At 42.1% G+C, this 24029-nt stretch overlaps 2 protein-coding genes across 2 annotated transcripts in view; one reads left to right on the top strand and one right to left on the bottom strand.

The window, feature by feature from the left end:
- Positions 1-5294, top strand: part of BUB1 (BUB1 mitotic checkpoint serine/threonine kinase) — a 62858-nt gene extending 57564 nt beyond the window's left edge. The window contains exons 24-25 of the mRNA XM_077486108.1: positions 1265-1371; positions 4495-5294. Of these exons, the coding sequence (XP_077342234.1) occupies positions 1265-1371; positions 4495-4690 (303 nt within the window). The 3' untranslated portion in view covers positions 4691-5294. The remainder of the gene's footprint in view (positions 1-1264; positions 1372-4494) is intronic.
- An 18420-nt stretch (positions 5295-23714) lies between these two features.
- LOC143987410 (two pore calcium channel protein 1-like) overlaps positions 23715-24029 on the bottom strand; it is a 96871-nt gene continuing 96556 nt past the window's right edge. The window contains exon 19 of the mRNA XM_077486107.1: positions 23715-24029. This exon is cut by the window's right edge and continues 1352 nt beyond it. The gene's annotated coding sequence lies outside the window, so the exon portion shown is untranslated.

Here is a 24029-nt window from a genome sequence, read left to right as displayed (position 1 = left end):
GGGAAGCTGCGGGAAGGGGCATCTCTCCCGCTGCTGATTAAAAAGTGATCTTGTGGTGAATCTGACGCGAAGACTGCTTTTATCTCAAAGCAGACCGCCGGCAATGGAAAAAAAATGCCAGGGTTATGGCAGCTATCTGCTGCCATAACAGTGCTATTTACTGTCAAAGTAACAGCGATGGGTGGTCCGTAAGTGGCACTACAGTGTTTGTTTTTTTTTTTTTTTTTCTGTGTCCCATTGTGGAGATTTCCCTTCACTTCTTGTCCCATAGCCAAACAGGAAGTGAGAGGAAATCCCTGCAAATTAAAGGTAACTCCTTGGGGACACAAATGTACCCTTTTACTTTTCTGGGTACAGCCCAAAATTTGGGATTTTCTTTTACTTTCAATAATAATGGTAAATGGGACATATCGAGAGGGTGGGTCTCCTAAACGGACGCAGACAGGAATAAAAACTGACAGGTGTTAAAATCCTTCTACCCTCTATTGAAAAAAAAAAATAATTTTTTTTTTTTTTGCTTTAGTTAAACCTTAAATTTTTATCCCCTAGCTGAAGTTGGCAAGAATCGTGATGGGCTTACTATCCTTTTTCTGTCTTTAGAGAGAAATCAAGGCTCAGAATGATGGATGTTATGGTGTTGCACTAACACAATCATTTATTGGCTAATCTGCAAGTCTCTATATTTAATACAATTACACAATTCTACCCACAAGCATGTAATGGTGACAGTTCTACTTTAAAGTAATTTCCGTTTTTTAGTTTACTTTCACAACTAAAAAAAAAATGCAGCCAAACGCACAGAAAAATCAAGTATATGAAATCCTTACTAGCAGCACTTTTCTTTTCAATTTATTTTTAAATCACTTGCAAGGTACCTACTAACTTGATAGTCAGCTGGTGCTGCTGGCATCACATTAAAGATTGTGGTGCCAAGCAGCAGTCTCGGGTCTTGTGGATGTCTACACAAGGGAAGATTTTACACGTAAATAGTTTGCATTAAAAGGAACATCTTATCTTTTGGGGAGATGATTGTTGAAATGAAAGGCCTGATGGCAGGGTCTCTTTTAAAGTCACGGCACTTCATTGTTTTAAGCTGGCTAGTGATGCTTCTCAGTCTAAATTTTTTTTATTTGTGTGGGAACTGATTATCTTTTGACTGCTTTTTTTTTGTGAGTGTGTACATTTAATAAAAGCATACGTATCTACCTACATCTGATACTAAAAAATGGAGCACTGACCTTTTTATTGACTTCTTTGTTTCCAGACAGACTACTTTGGCATAGCTGGAACAGTTTACTGCATGCTGTTTGGCAACTACATGAAAGTCCGTGAGGAGTGTGGTGCTTGGAAGACGGAAGGAATTTTTAGACGGTAAGTTGGGTTTTATTCTTAATAGAGCTATAGAAAAGTGACGGCAGAAAAAAGACCAAGTGGTCCAAGTCTGCCATATGTTTTTTTTTTTTTTTTTTCATTTCTCAGTATAGATCTATGTTTTGTCCCAAGCATGTTTGAAACCACTTAATGTTGACTGACTAGCCTTTCAGTAAAATAACTTTTTAAGATAAGTTTTGAACTTTCCTCCTTCTAGTTGGAGGCTATATTAAAATCCTGCCCTCTTAAACCTTAATCACTCCCTTGATGTTCAAGCATGTCTCCCCTTTTCCTTCTTTTTTACAGACTGTACATATTAGGTTTTTGAAGTCTGAACCCTCCTGATATGTTTTATCCCTCAGACCTTTCACCACTTTTGTTAGCAGTCTCTGGACTTGTTCTATCTTATCAACATCTTTTGTGTGAGGTCTCCAGAACTGGACACCGTATTCTAAATGAGGTCTCACTAAAAATCTATATTGGGGAATCGGAACCTCCTTCCTCCTGCTGGTGATGCATCCTAGAATTTTGTTTGCTTTTCTCCCTGCCTGGTCACAATGTTTTCCAATTTTGAAATCCATCTGAAATACGTAACCTCAAATATTTTTCCTCTTTATTGCTGGCCAAAACTGTACCCCCCAATACTGTGCTCTCTCAAAGGATTATTTTCCCTAAGTGCATTATTTTGCATTTAGAAACATTGTCTGTTAAAACTTATTTTCAATAAGAATAATTGGAAAGGAAACATTGAACTGCAGTTTCCACTGCTTTGACAAATCTTCCAGCAATGCCAAATCATGTTCCTTGTTGGACACTACCAGGGATATCAACCCTTTTACACACCTTTTTGTACCATCAGCAAAAAGTTATACCTTACCCAACAAACATTTTATATTTATATTTATATATATATATATATATATATATATATATATATATTAACAAGACCAAGTACAGAGCCTTGCGGAACACCAATAGAGAATGGACCCCATTTACAATCTCACTCTGGTATCTTTTAGTCAACTACATATCCACTGAACCACCCAAGGGTTAAGTCCTAGCTTGTACAACTTTGGTATTAGAGCATTATGTGGAACTGTATCCAATGCCTTGCTGAAATCAAGATGTGCTATGTCCACAGCACCATCCTGGTCTAAAACATTGGTAATATAAGTAAGAAATTCAATCCGATTAGGCTGACATGAGATATATATAGATATATATAGATAGATATATATATATATATATATATATATAGATATAGATATAGATATATATATATTTTTTTTTAAACTGTGCATGTAGAACTGTTATGGTTGCTGTATGCCAACAATTCATATAAGTATTAAATAAATGCAGCGCTACCACCTAATGATGCCATAAACCATACAAAACGCCAATATACCAAATACAATATGAAATAATAATGTATAAATAATCATGCAAGATATCACTGTATATTGTGCCAGTTCATGACATCAAACCTGTCCATTCATATAAGAATAAAGTGACTATCCGTCTTTAACTAATGTGCAGTCATTGAAGAATAAAATATATCCAGTGCTTTTGTGACCTCTTCCCCTCACCTCTGTGTTCCCACTTTAAAGGAATTGTTAACCCTCTGTTTTTCACCTTAATGCGTTAAAGGTGAAAAACCTTTTGTGCTGCGGCTGCCCCCCTTTTTCTTACCTGAACCTGATCATTCCAGGGATGAGAACAGCCGCTCCAGCTGCTGTCTCGGGTCCTCGTTGGCTAGATTGCTAGCAGCAGGAGCCATTGGCTCCCACTGACGTCAATCAAATCCAGTGACCCAGGGGCGGGGCCGAGTCCCTTTGTCTGTGTCAATGGACGCAGCAGCAGGACTCGGGAGCACGCCCACACAAGTGCCCCATGGAATGTGGCTCTCCGTGGGGGCACTTTAAGAGGAGGAGCCAGGAATGCCACCCCGGGGGCCCCAGAAGAGGTTGAAACCCTTGCACAGAGCAGGCAAGTATGACATGTTGTTTTTTTTTTTTTTTTAAACAAAACTTTGTAATCCCTTTTTAATGATATGTTACAGCACCTGTGTAATTCTATCCAACTTATTATCGCCTGTTATCCAGTGAAGAACATCCTGTAGTATGGCCTCCCTCTCACTAGGCTGCTTGTATCCTGTTGGATGTACTTCCTGGAGGGCAAGTGTGCTGGACCCTTTTAAGAGCACCTTACCTGCAATGTTGGTTACTCCCATGCCACGGGGGAATGAAGAGGATGCTCCCAATAGTGTAAAACCATATATAACCAATTTATTTATATAAAATTATGCTTTATAAAATTACAACACATACCATGTGACTTCATTAAGGACACTGTTAACTTTGATTCCATTCTTAATTCTGTTAACCTGACTACAACCGATGTTAAACTTGCTGGCCTTTAATTGCCAACTTCTACCTTGCTGTCCTTGTGGATAGGTACAATATTAGCTTTCTGTCAGTCATGGGGAACTTCTCCTGTTAGAAGAGATTGATTAAAAAGATCCATTAATGGTCCAACAACTATACCTCAAAGTTCTCTTAGAACTCTGGGATGAATACCATCAAGCTCATTGCTTTATTAATCTTTAATGAGCCGGTTCCTCTGCTACCTAAAAATGAACCGCCATTACTAGAACCAATATAATTCCCCGACTTGTTATTGATTGTACAATATTTCTGAGAAGGCTGAACAGAAGTAATTGTTTAAATGGTTTGCTACATCCAGGCCTCCCTCAACATAAGTGTTGTGTGCAGTTTTAATTTTACTAATCCCATTGTATTTTTTTTCCTTCTATCACTAATGTATCCAACAAGTTTTTATCCCCATTAGCAATTTCCTCCCGTTTCTGTGCTTTGGCACCCTTTACAATGTGCTTGGCCTCATTTTTGTCTATTTTTAAGCTCTTCTCTCTCGGCTACACCTGTTTCCTTGAATTTCCTATATGCTGATTTTTTTTTTTTTTTCATTTGCTTTCCTACTTACCTCTTTAGTGAACCACATTGATTAATAATGGTGTGTGTGTGTGTGTGTGTGTGTGTGTTTTTCTTTTTTTTTTTTTTTTTTTGTATATCTAACTTGAAATTCTTTTTTTTTTTTTTTTTTTAGATTGCCAAATGGGGAGTTGTGGGTAGAATTTTTCCATACCTTGTTGAATATCCCTGACTGTCACAGCCCATCGCCCCTCCAAGCCCTGCGAGAGAAACTCACAAGGACTTACCAGATGATGTATACAAACAAAGTAAAATCCCTGCGCAACAGACTTGTCATCCTACTTCTGGAAAACAAGCCTACGAGGAAATAAATGTTTCAGCTACTGCTATGTAGTTGTTCATCCACAAACTGTATTCTCCCTCCTGACTTTAAAGTGAGCACACAGCCAGGCTGCTGCAATGACTTTGCTTCTATTGCAATGTTGAAGACTTTTTATTTTTTAAGCTGGAGACCTGTATAAATGTTTCAAATAACACATCATAGCAATGTCTCTTTTAAATTCATCATAAATGGACACCAGTTCTGCTGAATGTAATTAAATATGGTTTTAGTGGTTTTAAGTAATAATATATGGTATTTTTGTGAACATCCTACATGTCTGTCTTGCTGCATACTGTTACTATGTACATAGTGCCTTTTTACCTTGCCTTCCCAAATTCTCCAGAGCTTTGGTTTGTGTGACTTGTATAAATGTATAATACTATTACTTTGTATGGGAGCGGGTGGAAATTTCGTATAGCTGAAGTGACTGCCCACTGTGGTGATTGGAGAAGCAAGTCCTATCGGAACTATGGATCACAGTGAGATAATTTTAATTCTTCTCACTATTTTTTAAAGTGTACAGAAACCCTTAACATGAACGGCTGTTATGTTACTTTCTGGTCTGTTAAATATATAATTGAGTGCTTTTGTTACATCTGTTAAAAAAAAAAAAATGCCTCTTCATCCTGCCAATGTTTTCAAGCAGGTTTGTCAGCGCCTGCCTAGTTCTCTCAAGTACAGAATGCTTTCCTTCTAAGTTATGTAGCAGAGGAAGTGTTACGAAGTCCTAACATCCTGTCTTAGGGTAACAGCACTGCTCCTCCATAGATGCACTATAGTGAGTAAGTGCTGTTGCTCTAGTAAAGGAAGAGTGTCCTGGCAGAATCACAAGGTGAAAATGGGGGAGGGGGGGGGCCTTAAAAAAAAAAAAAAAAAGTTTCTAGTGGTTTTGTATTTATTTTAATCAGGACTAAAAATAAAATTGTACAAACTTATTTTAGTTGGATAAACAAGCATATTAGAATTTTTATTTTCATATACATAAAAGATTGTGTTTTCAGTTCTTTTTATTTATTTTTTTTCCAGATTGATTTTGTGGCTTTGTTTAAAGTGGGAACCTAAGCCAGGAATCACTTCCTCTCTCCTGCTATGTTTTAGAACATTTTTTGTTTTTTCTTTTTTGAAAGAGCCTGGGAAAAATGTTTCTGCTGTGCTCTTTACTTTACTTTTAGACTACCCATAGTGCTTTTTGCATCCAGTGTTGTAGGTTTACCCAGTGCTGGGCAAAGTCAGCAAAATGCTCCTTATCAGACCCCCTCCCTTTTCCTTTACAATAAGTTCACCTTTGGTAACATGTTACAGGTTCCACCTGTTTTTAGGGTTGAACATGTTCCTAATGCTGCAGCCGCTGCCTGATTTTCATACACCAACCCCCCCCCCGCCATGTTAGTGTAAGTAAACCCTAACTAAGCTACAATGATATTTTATTATTGCTCACTCTGTAAGAATATAGACTGTGATAGCACATTATATTGTCCAGATTAAAGAGGTTGTAGCCATGAAAGAAAAAAAAAATCCTGTTCCCTTATAGCAGGTTAAACCGCATAGTGCTTGTGCTATTTAATCGGTCCTTTTCTATGCTGTTTAACAAAAAAAAGAAAAAAACAACCCTGGTTGATCATGTCTGTTCCTGTGTCCTCCTATGTAAACTGACCATGGTAATCGTGGCTGCTGATCCATAATACAGTGGTCAAGTTACATGCCTGTCATCCTGCTGCTCTCCTTTCTCCCCCTCTCCCACCCCTGCCTGTCCTATCCCATAGGTGAGTGATTTCTTCCCCTCCTCCTGCTATTAGTAGCTGGCAGTAAACACAAAGAGAGATTACAGCAAGCCCCTCGGTTCTACCAAGCGATACTACACACATTTGTGTAAAATTATGCCTCTAAATACTACCTTTCAGATCACATCTGTTTGGTCATGTGACGTCTGCCCACTCTCCTCCCCTGATCTAAGGGCCGTAGGGGCTGAGCGCACAGCACTCACTTCACCTGGCTGACATCAGATAGGAGTCTCAGCCCCTCGTGCTTTAGTACTTCGATCGGAGGAGAGTGGCCAGAGGTCATGTGACCTAACAAACTATCTGAAATAAGGTATTTAAAGGAATAATTTCTCTTATATTCACCGACCAACACAGCTCCTCTGTAACAAAATGGGTTGTCAGCCCTATCACTGGAGATACTAGGCAAAGTTGTAAAATGAACTTGTAAGATGAATGATTCTGTGATCTTCTAGCAACAGCCAGCTGTGTGACAGGCTCGTTCACTTATCCTTGTAGTCTTCCCAGTCCGGCCAGCGAGCATGTGCAGGTCGCAGTTACGGCTCGGCATGCCAAGACATACCTCAGCTCCAGAGGTGGTCGGTGAGCTTTATGCTCCGGGGCATACATATGACCGGGCTACTGATGTCTGCGTCACAGTATGCTGGGCCAGTAGTCCTCCCTGTACTGATCAGGAGCTGACTACCGAGCTCTTCAGGACTGGTAAGTACAGCTCTCCCTGCCTCGGGAGGGTGGAGCAGCTGGGCGTTCCCTGGGAGGTCGATTCGGAGGGGGGGGGGGGGGGTACATATGCTGCACAGGAGGGGAGTTAGGGTGCTGAGCGGTGTGTGGTGGGGGTTTAGCTGTACTGGGTCCTGCAGCTTAGTGCCTCTTAGATGCCTGTAGTCTGCCCCTGTGTTGGTGCAGCGCTGTGTCTGCCACATGTTCTCTCTAGTCCCTCATAGTGCTGTTCGGTGGCCATTTTAAGTATGGGCAAGGGTCAGACAGGCTTCAAGCGGGCATTTTCCTGGTGATTCCCTATTAGAACAGTGGTGGCCATTTTCTTGTAGCCCCCTATTAGAACACTGGTGGCCATTTTCTTGTAGCCGGACCGTGTTTTTTTTGTGCTCTAGTAGCAGCCCCTGTGCCCTCAGTTTCTTGTTTGGTCATCACAGAGCGCTGGGAAGTTTATCCTGTGATTCTGGACACGTGTGTCAGATCGCTCACCGATTGTGCGACCGGCCGGCCACCAACACAGTTTTGCTATCTCTGCATCTGGGAGCGCTGGGGATCATCAAGCACTTCAGTAATACAGCGTGGAACTGCCCCGGGTGGTGAGTCCAGCGGGTTAGAGCCCCTCAGTCAGTGGCAGCAGGAGGGTGGGGACTATCACTGTCCTAAGTTCCCTTCGGGTGGCAGACAGGGTAGGGTCAGCATGGCTTCAGAAACTTGTGTTTTTCCCCCTGAAATCCAGGCAATTGCAACCAGGTCACCTGCGGACTGCGCGGTCCCTATGTACACCCTTACGGCAGTCCTTAATTCATTTGCTAAGATAGAGGTGGTAAGTGGGAAGAAAGGTGCTTAAAAGCGGCCCCTGCCCCCCCCCCCCCTTCCTATGGGGAGAGCTCTGACACAGACTCGGGTCCTGCTGAGGAAGGTGACCCCTGCTCTGTCTTGTCAGATGACGCTGACCAGGACAGTGAGGATGAGTCCCTGTCTGGGTCTGTGCGCGACAAAGTGCTAGTTGGAGCACTTATCACAGCTGTGCGTGATACCCTGAAGATTCAGGAGCCAGCGGATCCCTCTCCTGATGTACCGGTCCCGCAAGCCAGCACGTTCACCTAAGGTGTTCCCATATCTGACTTATCATTTACAAGGAATGGGGTTGCCTGCAACTGACCTTTGCGGCCCTCAAATACATGGCGGTACGTTACCCCTGTGAGGAAAGCCTTCTAAAAAAAAGTGCTCCAGTCGTGGACCCCCCCAGTGTCCAGGTTAAACAAAGTAACCACGATCCCGGTTGAGGGGACTCCTGCATTCTAGGATCCCACGGATAGGAAGGCCGAGACGGTGGCTCGTTCCTTGTTTACGGTTGTGGCTTCAGCCGTGTGACCTGTACTTGCATCCGCACTGCTGTCGCAGACACTGACTGTGAGTGGGCAAAGCTTTTGAGGGGGACCCCCACACCGGTTTTTCGGCGTAGGGTTTCCCCTTTAAGTCCATACCAGGTGACGGGGCCAGTAACCTGGAGCCGCGCTCAAAATGAACGGACTTTCCTCCGTGTGTGTGTGTGGGCAAGTCCGTTCATTTCAAAAGTACGGCTATACGGCGGATTTAGTCCACCGCAAAAGTGCCGTGTGTGGGCAGGTAGCTCATTCGGAAAGTCTGGCGGTTTGTCCGCCAGACTAAGTCCGCCGGATGGTCTGATACGTGTGTACGCGGCATAAGTGACACTGAAGGTGCGCTGGGATAGGTAGGATGAGAGCCACTGAAGAGCACAGTCACTGAGACTGAGGGAGTAAAGTTTTTGGAGGAGGAGGGGGTGGTCAACCGTGTCAAAGGCAACTGAAAGGTCCGGAAGTAGGAGTACAGAATAGTGACTGGGTTTTTGCAGTTAGTAGGTTGTGTGAGTTTTAAAAGAGCAGGTTCTGTGGAGTTATCACTAAGGATGAACTGTCCTCAGCCCTAGCCGAGTTAGAGCGTAGGATTGCTGGCATGATTGCCTCCATCCCGCAGGGTGGCAGGAAGCGTGACAGATCCCCCTCCCCGGAGTCTCCTAGTCTGAAGCAGGAATGGGTTGAGGATGGGGGAAGAGCTGAAAGCTTAGGATTCGGTGGAGTGCCTGGCAGATGAGTGCTTCCGAGCAATCTGCACAAGAAGATATCCAGTCGATGTCTGCCTCCCAGTCGCAGAGGCATTTGATCCTGACTCTGACCGAAATGGTTTGTTCTGCCTTTAAGTTGCCTCTTGCAGAGGTGACTAAGCCCCCCTGGTCCTCTGGGATCTCTGAGACCTTTTCAGGTCGCACAGACTTTTCCGCTACACCCCCTGTTGGAACAGGCGGTGTATGCTGATTGAGAACAGCCTGACAGACTTTTTTTGCCTCCTAAAATCTTTTCCCTTTTATATGCCATGGATGAAAAGTTCATTAAAAAAATGGAGCATGCCAGCCGTAGATGCAGCAGTCTCTTCCTTAAACAAGAACTTAACTTGTCCGGTAGATAAAGCACAGGGCCTGAACGCCCCTGTTGACAAGAAACTGGAGTTCTTATTAAAGGCTTCCTTTTCTTTGGCCAGTTCAGCTATTCAGCCAGTTGTTGCAGCATGTGGTATTTGCCAGTACGTAAAGGATCAGGTAAAATGGCCGGATAGGCCTAACCTGGAGGATGATCTGCCTGAAAGTAAGACCTTAAGTCCAAAAGGGCTGTGTTTTGCTGTTGATGCTTTAAAGGATTCAATACAGCAGGTTCCTCGTCTGTGTCTCTTGTCTGTATATATATGAGCAGACATTTATGGCTTAAGAACTGGTCAGCCGAGCGTCCTTGTAAAAAGTTATTGGCAGGTTTCCCGTTTCATGGGGAACATTTATTCGGGGACAGCCACAAGCAGAGGCATGATGGGACTTTTAGTTGTTTAGCGTAGTGTAGTTTTGCAACAACTGGCAGTCTGCTAATTGCATATTTCCTGATCTAGTGCATCAAGAAGTGATTGTAGAGGTTCCTGTATTCCAAAGGGGCACAGGGTTTTACTCAAACCCATTTACAGTTCAGAAACCAAACAGGGACACAAGGCCCATTTTGGACCTAAGATCCACGAACAAGTATTTATTGATGCAGTCCTTTCGGATGGGGTCTATCCACTCGATAGTAACCTCATTCCAGAGGGGAGACGTTTTAGCCTCCATCGATATAAAGGAAGCGCGCTTACACATACCTATCTTTCAGGCTTATCAGGTTCCTAAATTTTGCAGTAGAGAAACTTCACTTTCAGTTTGTGGCTCTACCCTTTGGGCTTGCTACAGCTCCCCGGGTGTTCACAAAGGTCCTAGCACCAGTACTGGGTCTTTTAAGGGCCTTAAGGACCCTGGTGCTCGGGTATCTGGACGACATCCTGTTCAGAAATCAATCAGTACAGGCTCTAGAAAGTAGCATAATATGCACAGTGAGGTATTTGAAAAACTTAGGCTGAATCATTAATACTGAAAGGTCAGCCTTGAAACCAGCTTAAAGTCTAAGATATTTAGGTCCGATTGTAAACACGGTCCAAGCAAGAGTATTCTTGCCACCCGCAAGGATCTGTGCCCTGAAGGATCAGGCGAGTCAGATAAGGTGCACCAGACAACCCTCCATTCAGCTCTGTATGAGTCTTCTATGTAGGATGGTATCTTCCTTCGAAGCAGTGCCCTATGCCCAGTTGCATTCCAGGCCTTTACAACAAGACATCTTGTCGGCTTGGAACAGAGGAAGAAAAGCCCTGGATTATCCAATGTGCTTATCTCCTCAGGCAGGTTTAAGCTTAAACTGGTGGTTGCAGGATCAGAACCTGCGAAAGGGAAAAATCCTTTCTCCCAGTAACTTGGAGAGTACTGACTACAGATGCCAGTCTCTCAGGCTGGGGAGCGACCCTAGACAGGCTCAGGGACAGGGCAGACCCTGCCCATCAATGTCCTAGAATTACAGGCAGTATGTCTGGCCCTGCGGTCCTGGACAGTGGAGCTTCAGGACTGCCCCATCAGGGTTCAGTCTGACAATGCCATGGCAGTGGCCTATATAAACCACCAAGGTGGTACCAGGAGTTATTCAGCTCTGAAGGAGGTGAACTACATACTAGCCTGGGCAGAGGGATATGTGCCAATGATATCTGCAGTCCATATCTCAGGAGTAGAGAACTGGATGGCAGATTATCTCAGCCGCCAGCAAATCTGCCCGGAGGAATGGTCCCTACACCCAGAGGTGTTCCAGGAAATTTGCCAACGTTGGGGATGGCCAGAGGTCGACCTACTGGTATCCAGGTTAAACAACAAGCTACAGCAGTTTGTGTCTCAAACAAGAGATCCCCTGGCAATTGGAGCAGATGCTCCGATAGTTCCATGGAGCCAGTACTCCCTAGTTCATGCTTTCCCTCCGATCCCTCCCCTTCCACATTTGTTGTGCAGGATTTAGAGAGAGGGCATTCCAGTCATTCTGGTGGCACCAGCCTGGTCCAAAAGGCCCTGGTTCTCGGGGATGGAGATTGTCAGACTAACGATAGACGGACCATGGATGCTTCCACGTCGCCCTGATCTACTCTCTTAAGGTCCTCTATTCCATCCCAATTTACAGTCTCTAAATTTGGCAGCATGGCTATTGAAGCCAGGGTATTAAAGGACTGTGGCATCTCGCGACCAGTGGTGTCTACTCTAGTGAATGCTAGAAAAGCTGTCACTAGGAAGATTTATCATAAGGTCTTGAAGGCTCATATTGCTTGGTGTGAAGCCAGAAAATGGCATCCCCGGAAATATGTGATTGAGAGAATTCTCTTTTCTACAGTCAGCTGTGGAAATCAAATTGGCTTTGAGTACAATCACAGCCTAGGTTTTGGCCCTATTAGTATTCTTCCAAAGGCCTTTAGCCTCCCATTCACTGATCCGAACCGTTATGCAAAGGGGCAACTCGCTTGTTTCCCCCCATTAGGTCACCTATGCATCCTTGGGACTTGAACTTGATGCTGTCTGTGTTACAGAAACAACCAAATTAACCTATGAAGGACATTTCATTAGACTTGCTGACACGCAAGCTAGCCTTCCTGATGGCTATCACCTCGGATAGAAAAGTGTCAGAGCCACTCAGCTGTTATGCTAAAGCCCCATACACACTATAAGTTTTTCCCTCAGATTTACCAAAACTATATAATATGAGGTTAAACCTTAGGAGTTTCAATTTGTATGCAATCAGGCAGGCCCTTGCACTACATGGTTTTGGTAAACCTGAAGGGAAAAAACTCAGCAGAAAAACTGATAGTGTGTATGGGGCTTAAGAAGCGGGAGGGGTTGTCCTCTCCACTCCCACGGCTCTCCCGTTCCACCTGCCGGCTGGCCGAAGACCCAAACGATCTAGTAACCCGGAAGCGATGTGATGACATCACTTCCAGTTCATTCAGCTGCCAATGGCGCAGATTTAAAAAAAAATCCCTAGTATTCCAAAATGCAGATTTGGGCGTTTTGAATACTTTTAAGTGCAAAGGAGCAATTTGGGGTCTTATAGACCCCTTAACCCTCCATTAAAGGATCTATATGGGAATTTTAATTTGTTTAGGTACTGGACATTATTTATCATCTTGAAAGAAAATTTAAAAAATAAAAGTTATAATTTCACTAGTCATGACTTGAACATCAGTAGGTTGTGAGAACAAATGCCTTTTTTTTCCAGTTAGTAGTAAATGGCCAAGATTTAATCATACAAGGCAACTACTTAGGGAACAGTTTTATTCTAAACTGATTTTTTTTCTGGAAATAATTACTGTAACAATGCTTAAATGTATGGACAAAACTCAGCACAAGATACTTTCTAGCTTTTTTTACATAATTTTAAAGGAATCAATTCACAAAAAATGTTAGCTAAAGGTGAAATCTGGTGGGTTGCATCATCTGCTGGTTTCTTATATCTCTTGGGGAGTTTTGGGTGTTCCTGCTAACATTGTGTGGGTCTAGACACATCATCTGCTGGTTTCTTCTAACCATTCACAGCAATTGTACATATGGTAGCTCTGTATATTCTGGAATGTAGCTCTGAAGCCAGCAGTAAACACAAAGCACAACCTTATGGCACTGACTATTACTATCACAAGGGATGTTTACATTCCTTGTAACAGCAATAAAAATTATCTGAATTATTATTATTTTTTTTTTAAAGAGTGCAGTATAAAAATTAATTTAAAAATAGTAAAGCGACCCGTGCCTCCATGCTCGCGTGTAGTAGTAGCGAGTAGCGAGCACATATGTAAGTCGTGCCCGCAAACGTAAACTGTGTTCAAACCACACGTGTGAGGTATCATGATCATTAGAGCAAGAGCAATAACTCTAGCAAAAGACCCCCTCTTTAACTCTAAACTGGTAATCTGAAGAAATTTTTAAAAAACTTTGCCTATGGAGATTTTTAAGTATGGTTGTTTGCCGGCATTCCACAAGTGTGCGCAATTTCAAAGCATGACATGTTAGGTATCTATTTACTCAGTGTAACATCATCTATCACATTATACAAAAAAATCTGGGCTAACATTACTGTTTTTTTTTTTTTTTTTTTTATGAAAAGTGTCTTTTTCCCCAAAACAAATGTTTTGAAAGACTTGGGCTTGCTTAATGCACTTAGGGTGCATCAAGGTGAAAAAACACAAGGGTTTACAACCTGTGTAAGCTCCATGTCACAGACCAGCCCTTACATTTTCCACTTGCATTTTGGGGCTGGGGGCGAGAACCGTCGGTGGGGGAAGTTGATCGGGAGCCGTTCTCCCAGCGATCACCCCAGAGGAAGACAGCATGGAAGAAGAGGAGAGCCACGGCAGCACAGAGCGGGGATAGCACGCTGTTACAGCTTACATTACAATTGTCTCTGCTCTGCTCACCATCACACACAGCCTCGCCTCCTCCTGACCCTGAGCCTGTGATAGACAGAATGCGGGCCCAATGCTGGGACAATTCTGTCTATTGCAGGCTCTGGGTCAGGAGGAGGCAGGGCTGTGTGTGATGGTGAGCAGAGCGGAGGCAATTGTAATGTAAGTTGTAACAGCGTGCTATCCTCGCTCTGTGATCCCACGGCTCTCCTCTTCCTCCAGTAATGATGCAGCTGCTCTCTCTCTTCCTCTGCCCAAGTGAGGCTGCAATAGTGGACAGTGGGGACAGTGTGGCTGCAATTGTGGGCAATTGGCACAGCGAGGCTGTAATGGGCACAGTGAGGCTGCAATGATGGGCACAGGTGAAGCTGTGCTGAGGGGCACTGATAAAGTTGTAGTTAATATTTATTTTTGGAACTTAATTCTGCATAAAACATTTAGGTGTAATTTCATGAGATAATTTATGAGGGCGGTTTTAGGGGAGGGGCAACTGGTAGTGAGTAACCCTTGAGGCCTGGCTAGTAGCTCAGGACTTGACATTTTGAGCCCTGTCATAGACAATAGTATTTATTATGACTTCAAGCCATGGCTGTTTTTTTTTTTTTTTTGCAACGTTGAATGTTATTTCATACTTTGCTAAACAGGAGCACACTAACTTCCTAAAACATTTCCCCAACAATCACACAATGAATAGCATTTGTCACCTCTTTTGCACAGAATGATAGACTGTGCAATTGATTTACTACAAGATTACAGCTTGAGTCATAAATTCCTCCCTCTGCTGCTCTAAAGAAGCTCTGTGACAGATAAAACCTTTCCCTGACCACTTCCTCATTATGTGTCTGACTGGAGTGAAAATCTATCTGATCTTCAGTGATAAATCTTTATCAACTTTGCTAGTTTGTTGTAGTTGGCTGCCCAGGATTACAGGCTGAGGGGTCCACAAATACACAGGAAAAGTGTAGGCTAGACTTAAAGCAGAACTACTGCATCTGAGCACCACAAATCAAAAAAACTATTTTATTTTTAATATTCAAAGCAAACTCCCCCATCTAGAGAAATCACTCTGAAAAATACCTACCCTGCATTTCTGGCCGTGGCCATCTTGAGTAAGGGCAGATGATTCATGTAGCATTTACTTCCTGGAATCCATCTGCCCTTAGCTCAAGAATTCAGGCACTAGTGTGAAAACCCATCCGCCCTTCCTGAAGACTCCTTGGATGTATGACATCATTTGTCTAGGCCTGGAAATAACACATTTTAAACAAGTAGATATAATATACTTTCCTATCAATTTACTAATGCTAGCAGCATAAGGGTTAATAATAGTCAATGTTTATTTGAGGGAGTAAAATTCATCTTCATGAAAAAAATAAAGGCACATATTTTTGAAGGAACAAAATGTGCATTTTTTTTTTTCACTAGAGCCTGCAAAGTATTGCATCTAAAAATCAGTAGATCGTGGGTGCAATATTAGGCGCCTGCAGACATTTCCTATAGCTCTATGCTCTCCTGTTTCACACATATAGAGCTTACTTTTGGTGGTATTTGATCACAACTGGATTTTTTATTGTTTGTGCTATAAAACATATCCATTCAAAAAATGTAAAAAATCGAATTTCTTAAATTTAGGCCAATATATATTCTGCTATGCATTTTTGGTAAAATAAAATCCCATTAAATGTATATATTGTCTACAAACTATGGTGTGTGTATATATACATACACACACACACACACACGTATGCATACTTATTTTTTTATACTAGTAATGAGAGTGATCAGCAACTGTGATAGTATGGCAGACAAACTTTATGGGAACCAGTGACACTAATACAGTGATCAGTGGTAAAAATATACACTGTCGCTGTACTAATAACACTGGTTGGATCTAGGGTGAGTAAGGGGTTAAAAGTGTGCCTAAAAGTGCTTGGTACATTCAATGTGTGGTGCTTTTACTAAGTGATATGTCGGTTTTTATTCCTGGTTTTGCTTTTTTTTCCCCATTGCATTTTAAATCGAATGGTAAAAGCAAAGTAAATTTTGAAGTAGTTTTGAATGACAATCGCCCAGTCATCAAATTTACAAAGAATTTTCATATAAAAATACGTACAAAAATCTACTAGTGTATAGCCAACTTTAATGAAAAGAGGGGGAACCCGATTTTCAGTTGTCACTAATTTGCTTGATAAATACCCCCCAATGTAATGTATATTCTCAGGATATGGGGTTGATTTACTAAAAGCAAAGAGGATGTTAACTTTGCAAGGAAAGTTGCACTTTGAAAAAGCAATTTGTCTCAGAAAAGAATTTCCACTTAAAAGCAAGGGGGGAAAAAAAGTTCACATTTTTACTATGATTGAATGATGGAAGTCAGCAGAGCTTCCCCTCATTCACTAAACCCTCAGGAAAATTCCCTTGCAAAGTGAACAGCCTTTTAGCTTTTAATTATATCAGCCACTATGTGTGTACAGACCAAGTCTTTTATGATTGTAGTGACCAATAGTTCCTCTGAATTTCAATTGTGGATGGTACATGCCAGCTTCTATGAGAGAAACACGATCTATGATCGGTGGATGATTTCCACCCAGCTTCTTCATTTATAGATCATGTTTCATTCATAAAAGCTGTAGTATGGCTTCTATGAATGGAGAAGGTGGGCGGAAAGGACGGATATAGCTAGACACTCTTGATGAGTACGTGCCACAGCTCCTTCAGTTCTATTAACCCCTGAACTGCACATGAAGATTAGGGCAGCAGGGGGGACATGAGAGGAGGAATATTTAATTTAAACCAGGAGATAGCAGCACAAGTGGCATATCACACTTTTTTTTTTTTTTTTTAAGAGGTTCTTCTGTACCCCCCTCCAAAAAGAAATTAAAAGTCAGCAGCCACAAATACTATAGCTTCTGACTTTTAAAATCACTTTCCTGTCTAGGGATCCAGTGCTTTCCTCACCCAGGCTGGTTCTTATCCGGTCTTTGGGAATCTGGTGCCACCATGCTAACTGTGGGAAGCCAGCTGTGACTCCTGGCGGCTTCACAGCCAGCTCCCCACTGTGTATGTGCCCTGTAGCCTTCTGGGACCTGTGATGTGTCCTAAAAGGCTGCGGGCAGAGCTGGGGTAAGGGAGCGAAGCTCCGCTCGGATCACCTAAGCCCCCCCCCCCCCCCCCCCCAACACTTGAAGAGGGGGAAATGAGGAGGCCGAAAACGGAATTTCCCTTTAGTGATGAAGTTCTTCTTTAAGCTTGTTAAGTTAGCAAAATAAACAGCCTCTACCCCTTGACTACATGCAACACCACACCAAAAAAAATAAAATAAAAAAAAAAGTCCAGAAAATCTTCTGACATGGACAGGATAAAACAAACAAAATGCAAAGAATATGACATTGTACTCAAGAATACATAGGGGGAAGAAGAAGAAAGCAAACGAAATATAAGCGAAATGACAACAAACACACTAATCAGACTAAAAATACAAATTTACATTCGGCAAACATTTAGCATTCATAATCCCAAACAAGCACTTTGATTTAACAAAACTACACCTAACTAGACATGTGCGATTCGTTTTGATACAAACCGAAATTCATAGAAAGTTTTTGTTATTTGGATGTATATGAATTTCCAAATCACAACAGTAGCGTATTTCAACTAATCCAAAATAAAATGGCTTACCGCAGATAGCATTATACTCTCAAGCAGCATCCCTATTCGAAATAGTGGATTGGTATCATAGTAGGTCATCCAAACTCTGGACCCATACTGAGAATGCCCTACTATCTCCAGACCTCACCCCCTTACTTTGAGCTGACCCTATCCATAGCCCCTCAACTGACCTTGTACCGACCATAACCTCTGCGCCACTGCGTAAGTAAGGGATTACTTTCTTCAAAACCAAGCCCCTTGACTTTTGTTATTCGGTAATACATCCTTTGCCCGGACAACTACTAGCTCTCAATTTCTCTCTTGGCTTAGGAGCGATAAGCCTCTATTGTGCCATGAATTATCTGGAGGTAAACTCCACCCTCTTGTGAATTGTCACAACTGACACTTAGAAAATACTCTTTGGCACCTCTTAGTAGAGCAACCATGGATTTTCGAGTCATTGCTGTCCCAGTCCTCCAGGCCTGATCATCCACTTTCTCAGATATACCAAATCCTACTACAGGAATATTATCCACACCTGCCCTTATTTATATCAAAATGGGAACAGGAACTGAATGTACCGACAGATGATATTGAGTGGTCTAAAATATTGGCATTATCCTACAAACTTTCAGCGTCTTCAGCTGTCCAAGAACGCAACTTACTGCATACTCACGAAATGGTACCTCAACTCTTCATAAATTCGACCCCATCATCTCTGATGTCTGTTGGCACTGTTTGCAGGCTTCTGATACTTGCCCATGCATTATCCCCTTTTGGGACAAGATCCCACAACTACAGTGTGTAAAGTTTACATACCCTGGCAAAATTTATGATTTCTTGGCCATTTTTCAGAGAATACGAATGATAACACAAAAACATTTCTTTCACTCATGGTTAGTAAAGCCATTTATTATCAATCAACTGTGTTTACTCTTTTTAAATCATAATCACAACAGAAACTACCCAAATGGCCCTGATCAAAAGTTTACATACCCTTTTGGCCTGATAACATGCACACAATTTGACACAAAGGAGTTTGAATGGTTATTAAAAAGGTAACCATCCTTACCTGTGATCTGTTTGCTTGTAATTAGTGGGATCCCAATTGGGATCCAGCCATTGGTTCCCACTGCTGTCAATCACAGCCAGTGAGGAGGGAGCTTGGCCAAGCCCCGTTCTGTGTGTCTTATGTGCACACAGAGTAGGGCAGAGAGTGAGCACGCATGAGTGCCTCCCTAGCAAGTCGCTTGCTAGGAGGGTACTTGTGCATGCTTGCTCCAGAGCACTAGGAGAAGAGGGGGAGCCAGGAGTGCTGGCACGGGACCCCAGAAGAAGAGGATCGGGCTGGTAAGTATAACATTTCTGTTAATCGAAAAAAAAAAAAAAATTAACCTTTAATATCACTTTAAAGTTGAGCTCCATATTTTGGTATACTTTACATAGCTTGGCCTAAACGAACTACACTGAGCCAAATTAAAAACGCAACACTTTTGTGTTTGCCCCTATTTATCATGAGCTGAACTTTAAGAGCTACAACTTTTTCTATGTACATAAAAGGCCTTTTTTTCTAAAATATTGTTCACAAATTTAATTCTGTGTTAGTAAGCACTTCTCCTTTGCCAAAATAATCCATCCACCTCACAGGTGGGGCATATCAAGATGCTGATTAGACAGCATGATTATTGCACAGGTGTGCTTTAGGCTGCCAACAATAAAAGGCCACTCTAAAATGTGCAGTTTTACTGTATTGGGGGGTCCAAAAACCAGTCAGGTAAATGGTGGGCACACCAGATACTAACGCAGTGCAGCACATCTCCTTCACATAGAGTTGATCAGGTTGTTGATCTTGTCCTGTGGAATATTGGTCCATTCCTCTTCAATGGCTGTGCGAAGTTTCTGAATATTGGCAGGAACTGGAAAACGCTGTCGTATACGCCAATCCAGAGCATGTTCAATGGTTGACATATCCGGTGAATATGCTGGCCATGCAAGAACTGGGATATTTTTAGCTTCCAGAAATCGTGTACAGATCCTTGCAACATGGGTCCGTGCATCATCATGCTGCAACATGAGGTGATCGTCATGGATGAATGGCGCAACAATGGGCCTCAGTATCTCGTCACTATGTGCGTTCAAAATGCCATCAATAGAATGCACCTGTGTTTGTTGTCCATAGCATACGCCTGCCCATACCATAACCTCACCACCACTCGATCCACAAAGTTGACATCAGCAACTGATAAACCCACACAATGCCATCTGCCCTGTACAGTGAAAACTGGGATTCATCCATGAAGAGAACACCTCTCCAAAGTACAAGATGCCATCCAATGTGAGCATTTGCCCACTTAAGTCGGTTGAGGACAAACCGAAGTCAGGTCGATACCCCGATAAGAACGACGAGCATGTAGAGGAGCTTCCCTGAGACAGTTTCTGACAGTTTGTGCAGAAATTCTTTGGTTATGCAAATAGATTGTTGCAGCAGCTGTCCGGGTGGCTGGTCTCAATGATCTTGGAGGTGAAGATGCTGGATGTGAAGGTCCTGGGCTGGTGTGGTTACATGTGGTCTGCGGTTGTGAGACCAGTTGGATGTACTGCCAACTTCTGAGACGGCTTATGGTAGAGAAATAAACATTTAATTCAAGGGCAACAGCTCTGGTGGACATTCCTGGAGTCAACATGCCAACTGCACACTCCCTCAAATCTTGCGACATCTGTGGCATTGTGTTGTGTGATAAAACTCCACATATTAGAGTGGCCTTTTATTGTGGCCAGCCTAAGGCACACCTGTGCAATAATCACCCAGGGCCTATTTTTGTATCAGCAGAAGCTGGGAACTTAATTGTTCCTCACTCCCAAGTGAACCATAGCCAAGGCTTATAAAAAATATTAAACTACCGGCGCACAAAGAATTACCAATTTTTCTTAGTTTGCTGCAACCTGGTTTAAGCATGTCACTTTGTGGACCAATCTAAATGGAATATATATCTATAGCATGGGTTTGCGCTAACTCTACTTTTTATTTGATCTAAAATGCCAGACTCAAGCGCTAGACTATAACACCTACTTGCCTGTAAAAAAGATTTTTATAAATAATAAAAAACCCTACCACCAGAAAAATGCCCAATGTGGGCTGAAAATTATTCAGACAATATTCAAAATATAATATATGTTAGTGTCCATGCAGAGCCAACCTATTACCTGTGTTGGTCACCCCCGCATTGGCATCAAAGTGCCTAGGTACCAAACAATATCAAAGCACTATGAATACCACAAGGAAATGGTCACATAGGAACACCCCCAGAGTTATCAAATAAAGTGCATTATAGTGCCCAAAATCACATGGTAAAAACAGATCACAATATAAAAAACAGATCACAATATGTAAAAAAATGTTCCAAATAAATTATTACTCCTGTGAAGAAAGTGCACAGTGCATAAAGATAAATCACTTCAATAATAGTTGATTCCTCTTGTTTCAAAAGTGCTTCTTGTTTTAAATTTAAAGTGCTTCTTGCAATCACCAGACACGTGCTTACACCACCACTAGATAAAATGGCCACTCACCAGACCTAGTCTGTATCTGCGCCTTTAGTTCATTAAGGATAACCCACTCCTTTAGGGGTCTCATCAACAGCCTCTCCAAGTAGGAAGGTAGAAACCTTCTATGCTATTTGGCTCACAAAAAATATATAAGGGACCATCATGGTGCAGTAAATCAAGGTTTATGAAAAATAAAAAAGTAAAAACAACAGCTAAATGCTCACTCACATGTGCCTGTGCCAGAGCCGGCACTAACCATGTCCAGCATTGCACGTGGGAGTATGGCTGGAGTCTACCTCTTGGTATAGTCAGGAGCGCTCTGCTACCTGAGGACGCAACACACCTATTTTACGAAACGTGTTGTGGCTATATGGATCCCCATTGATCGGGTTCGGTGGAGGAGGGAGAAGGACTGGAACGTATGCTTGGGAACCACAGACCATTACTGAGGGCTCCTGACTATACCAAGAGGTAGACCCCCCAGCCATACTCCCACGTGCATTTGCTGGACATGCTTAGTGCCGGCTCTGGCACAGGCACATGTGAGTGAGCATTTATCTGTTGTTTTTCCTTTTATTTTAAATAAACCTGTCTTGATTTACTGCACCATGATGGTCCCTTATATTTTTTGTGAGCCAAATAGCATAGAAGGTTTCTACCTTCCTACTGCTATGGGAAGAGCTTGAAAGGCATATAGGAAACACGGTAGCACTTCCATATTAAAAAGGTCAAAAGGGCCAAACCAAGAGAGTTTCTCAGAGGACCAGTTCATAAGTCTAAAAAGGTAAATATTGCCCTATGTTGTAAAAATGCAAGGCACGGCACCCTGAAGCCAGCAAGAGCATGCACAGGAAAATGGGTTGTTTTATGTCAGGCAAATCAGACAAGTTTAAAAGTAGGCTATTTCACTTTTTTTTCCCCTTTCTTCTGTAGTTACCTGATAGATATACTTGGATCATCTAAAGTGCTGCCAGTGAGAAGTACCTTCTATTTCTAGGTGTGCATGCTTGACTAGTTCATAAATGGTTAGCATTTATTAACAGGGAGCGTATACATCTTCTCCGATCAGCCATATCATTCTGACCACATACAAAGTGAATAAAAATAACTATCTTGTGACAATGGCACTTGAAACGGGGTAGGATATATTATGGAACAAGTGAACATGTTGCCGCTGGGGTTGATGTGTTAAAAGCAGAAAAAAAATGGGCAAGTATAGAGATTTAAGCAACTTTGACAAGGGCCAAATTGTCATGGCTAGACAGGGTCATGGGTGGCCAAGGTTTAATCTATGCACGTGGGAAGCAAAGGTTGGCCCATGTAGTCAGATCCAATAGAAGAGCTTCTGTAGCTCACATTGCTGGTTTCAATAGAAAGATGTCAGAACAAACGGTGGCCTGCTCTGATGAATCACGTTTTTTCTTTTACATCACTTGGATGGCTGGGTGTGTGTGTGAGTATTGTTTACCTGGGGAAGATATATGGCACCAGGATTCACTACAGGAAGAAGGCAAGCCGATGGAGGCAGTTTGATGCTTTGTTCAGTGGTGTCCATGCCTTTGATAAGGTCAGGGCTGCTTTGGCAACAAAAGGGGGACCTACTCAGTAATAGGTGGGTGGTCATAATGTTATGGTGAATTGGTGTACGAGGATCCCTTATTTCATATAACTGATAAAAAAATCAACCTTGTCTCTCAGCAAAATTCCTTTTGCACATGCTTCCAAACACTTCCGTAAGGGTTGCACTAAAATAGCCATTACCATTTAAACAACCAGATATGACCAGCCGCATTGCAAGCCATCATATTCCCAAGGTATGTTTACATGCAACCGTCTGCTGTTGGTTACTGCATATTGTTTAAATAATCCACAAGTCTCTTATTTTATGTATACTGTAAAACTAAGATACTAAAAGACCAAGCAGCAAATCATACAGATCGACATGTATGTATAAATAATTTATTTGGCATACAAAATGTACTTATACAGTTCATTTATACATTATATAGAAAATGCAATCAACGCAAAAAATTTCAAGACAAATATGCAAGCTGTACACTAAAAGATCTTCACAGAAATCCATAGCAGTATTGTAAACAAGAAAATGCAGTGCAAAAATCAATTACAAAAGAATAAAAGTCCAAAAGGAAACTGGTGAACTACAAGTCCCAAAAGAGATAAGCCAGGATAATTCCACAAGTGATTAGCGGACAAAAATTAGTGGTGGTGCTCTCATTGGCGGTATCGCTTTGGAGGAGAAGATTCACTGGATACTGCTGCTGCCTACCTAATTGTGAGGGACCTACTGGTGTGACTGCCTGTTCGTTCAGGGGTCCACACTGGGAGGTAAGCATAGCGATAGGTTTGAAGGTGGAGGGTCTGTCACCACTGATTTGTGTCCGCTGATCTTCACTTGTGGAATCATACTGGCTCATCTCTTTTGGCATTTGTAGCTCACCAGTTTCCTTTTGGACTTTTATTCTTTTAAAATAGATTTTTGCTCTGCACTTTGTTTAAAATACGTTTATATATTCTGTAAATGATTAATCTTTTATCACTATTGCTTTGTTTTAAAGTAGCTGAGACAGCTGCATCTTTTATATATCAGATTGTCATTAGTAACAATTTCATAGCTTTACTGAATCGGTCAATAAAATGGGATAAAAAAAAACATCAAGGTAAACTTGATGATAAATGTGTACAAACAGGAGACGGTTTCAATTTATTTTTTTGTAGGAAAGGGGATTTAGATTTGTATGGACATTCACTATCTGGGTGGGTTATATTTAG

Source organism: Lithobates pipiens, unplaced genomic scaffold (genome assembly GCF_037356315.1).
Source record: "Lithobates pipiens isolate NorthernLeopardFrog02 unplaced genomic scaffold, aLitPip1_a1.2 Scaffold_18, whole genome shotgun sequence".
NCBI lineage: Eukaryota > Metazoa > Chordata > Amphibia > Anura > Ranidae > Lithobates > Lithobates pipiens.
The sequence above is the reverse complement of the archived record's forward strand: the minus strand, read 5'-3'. Positions and strand labels throughout refer to the sequence as shown.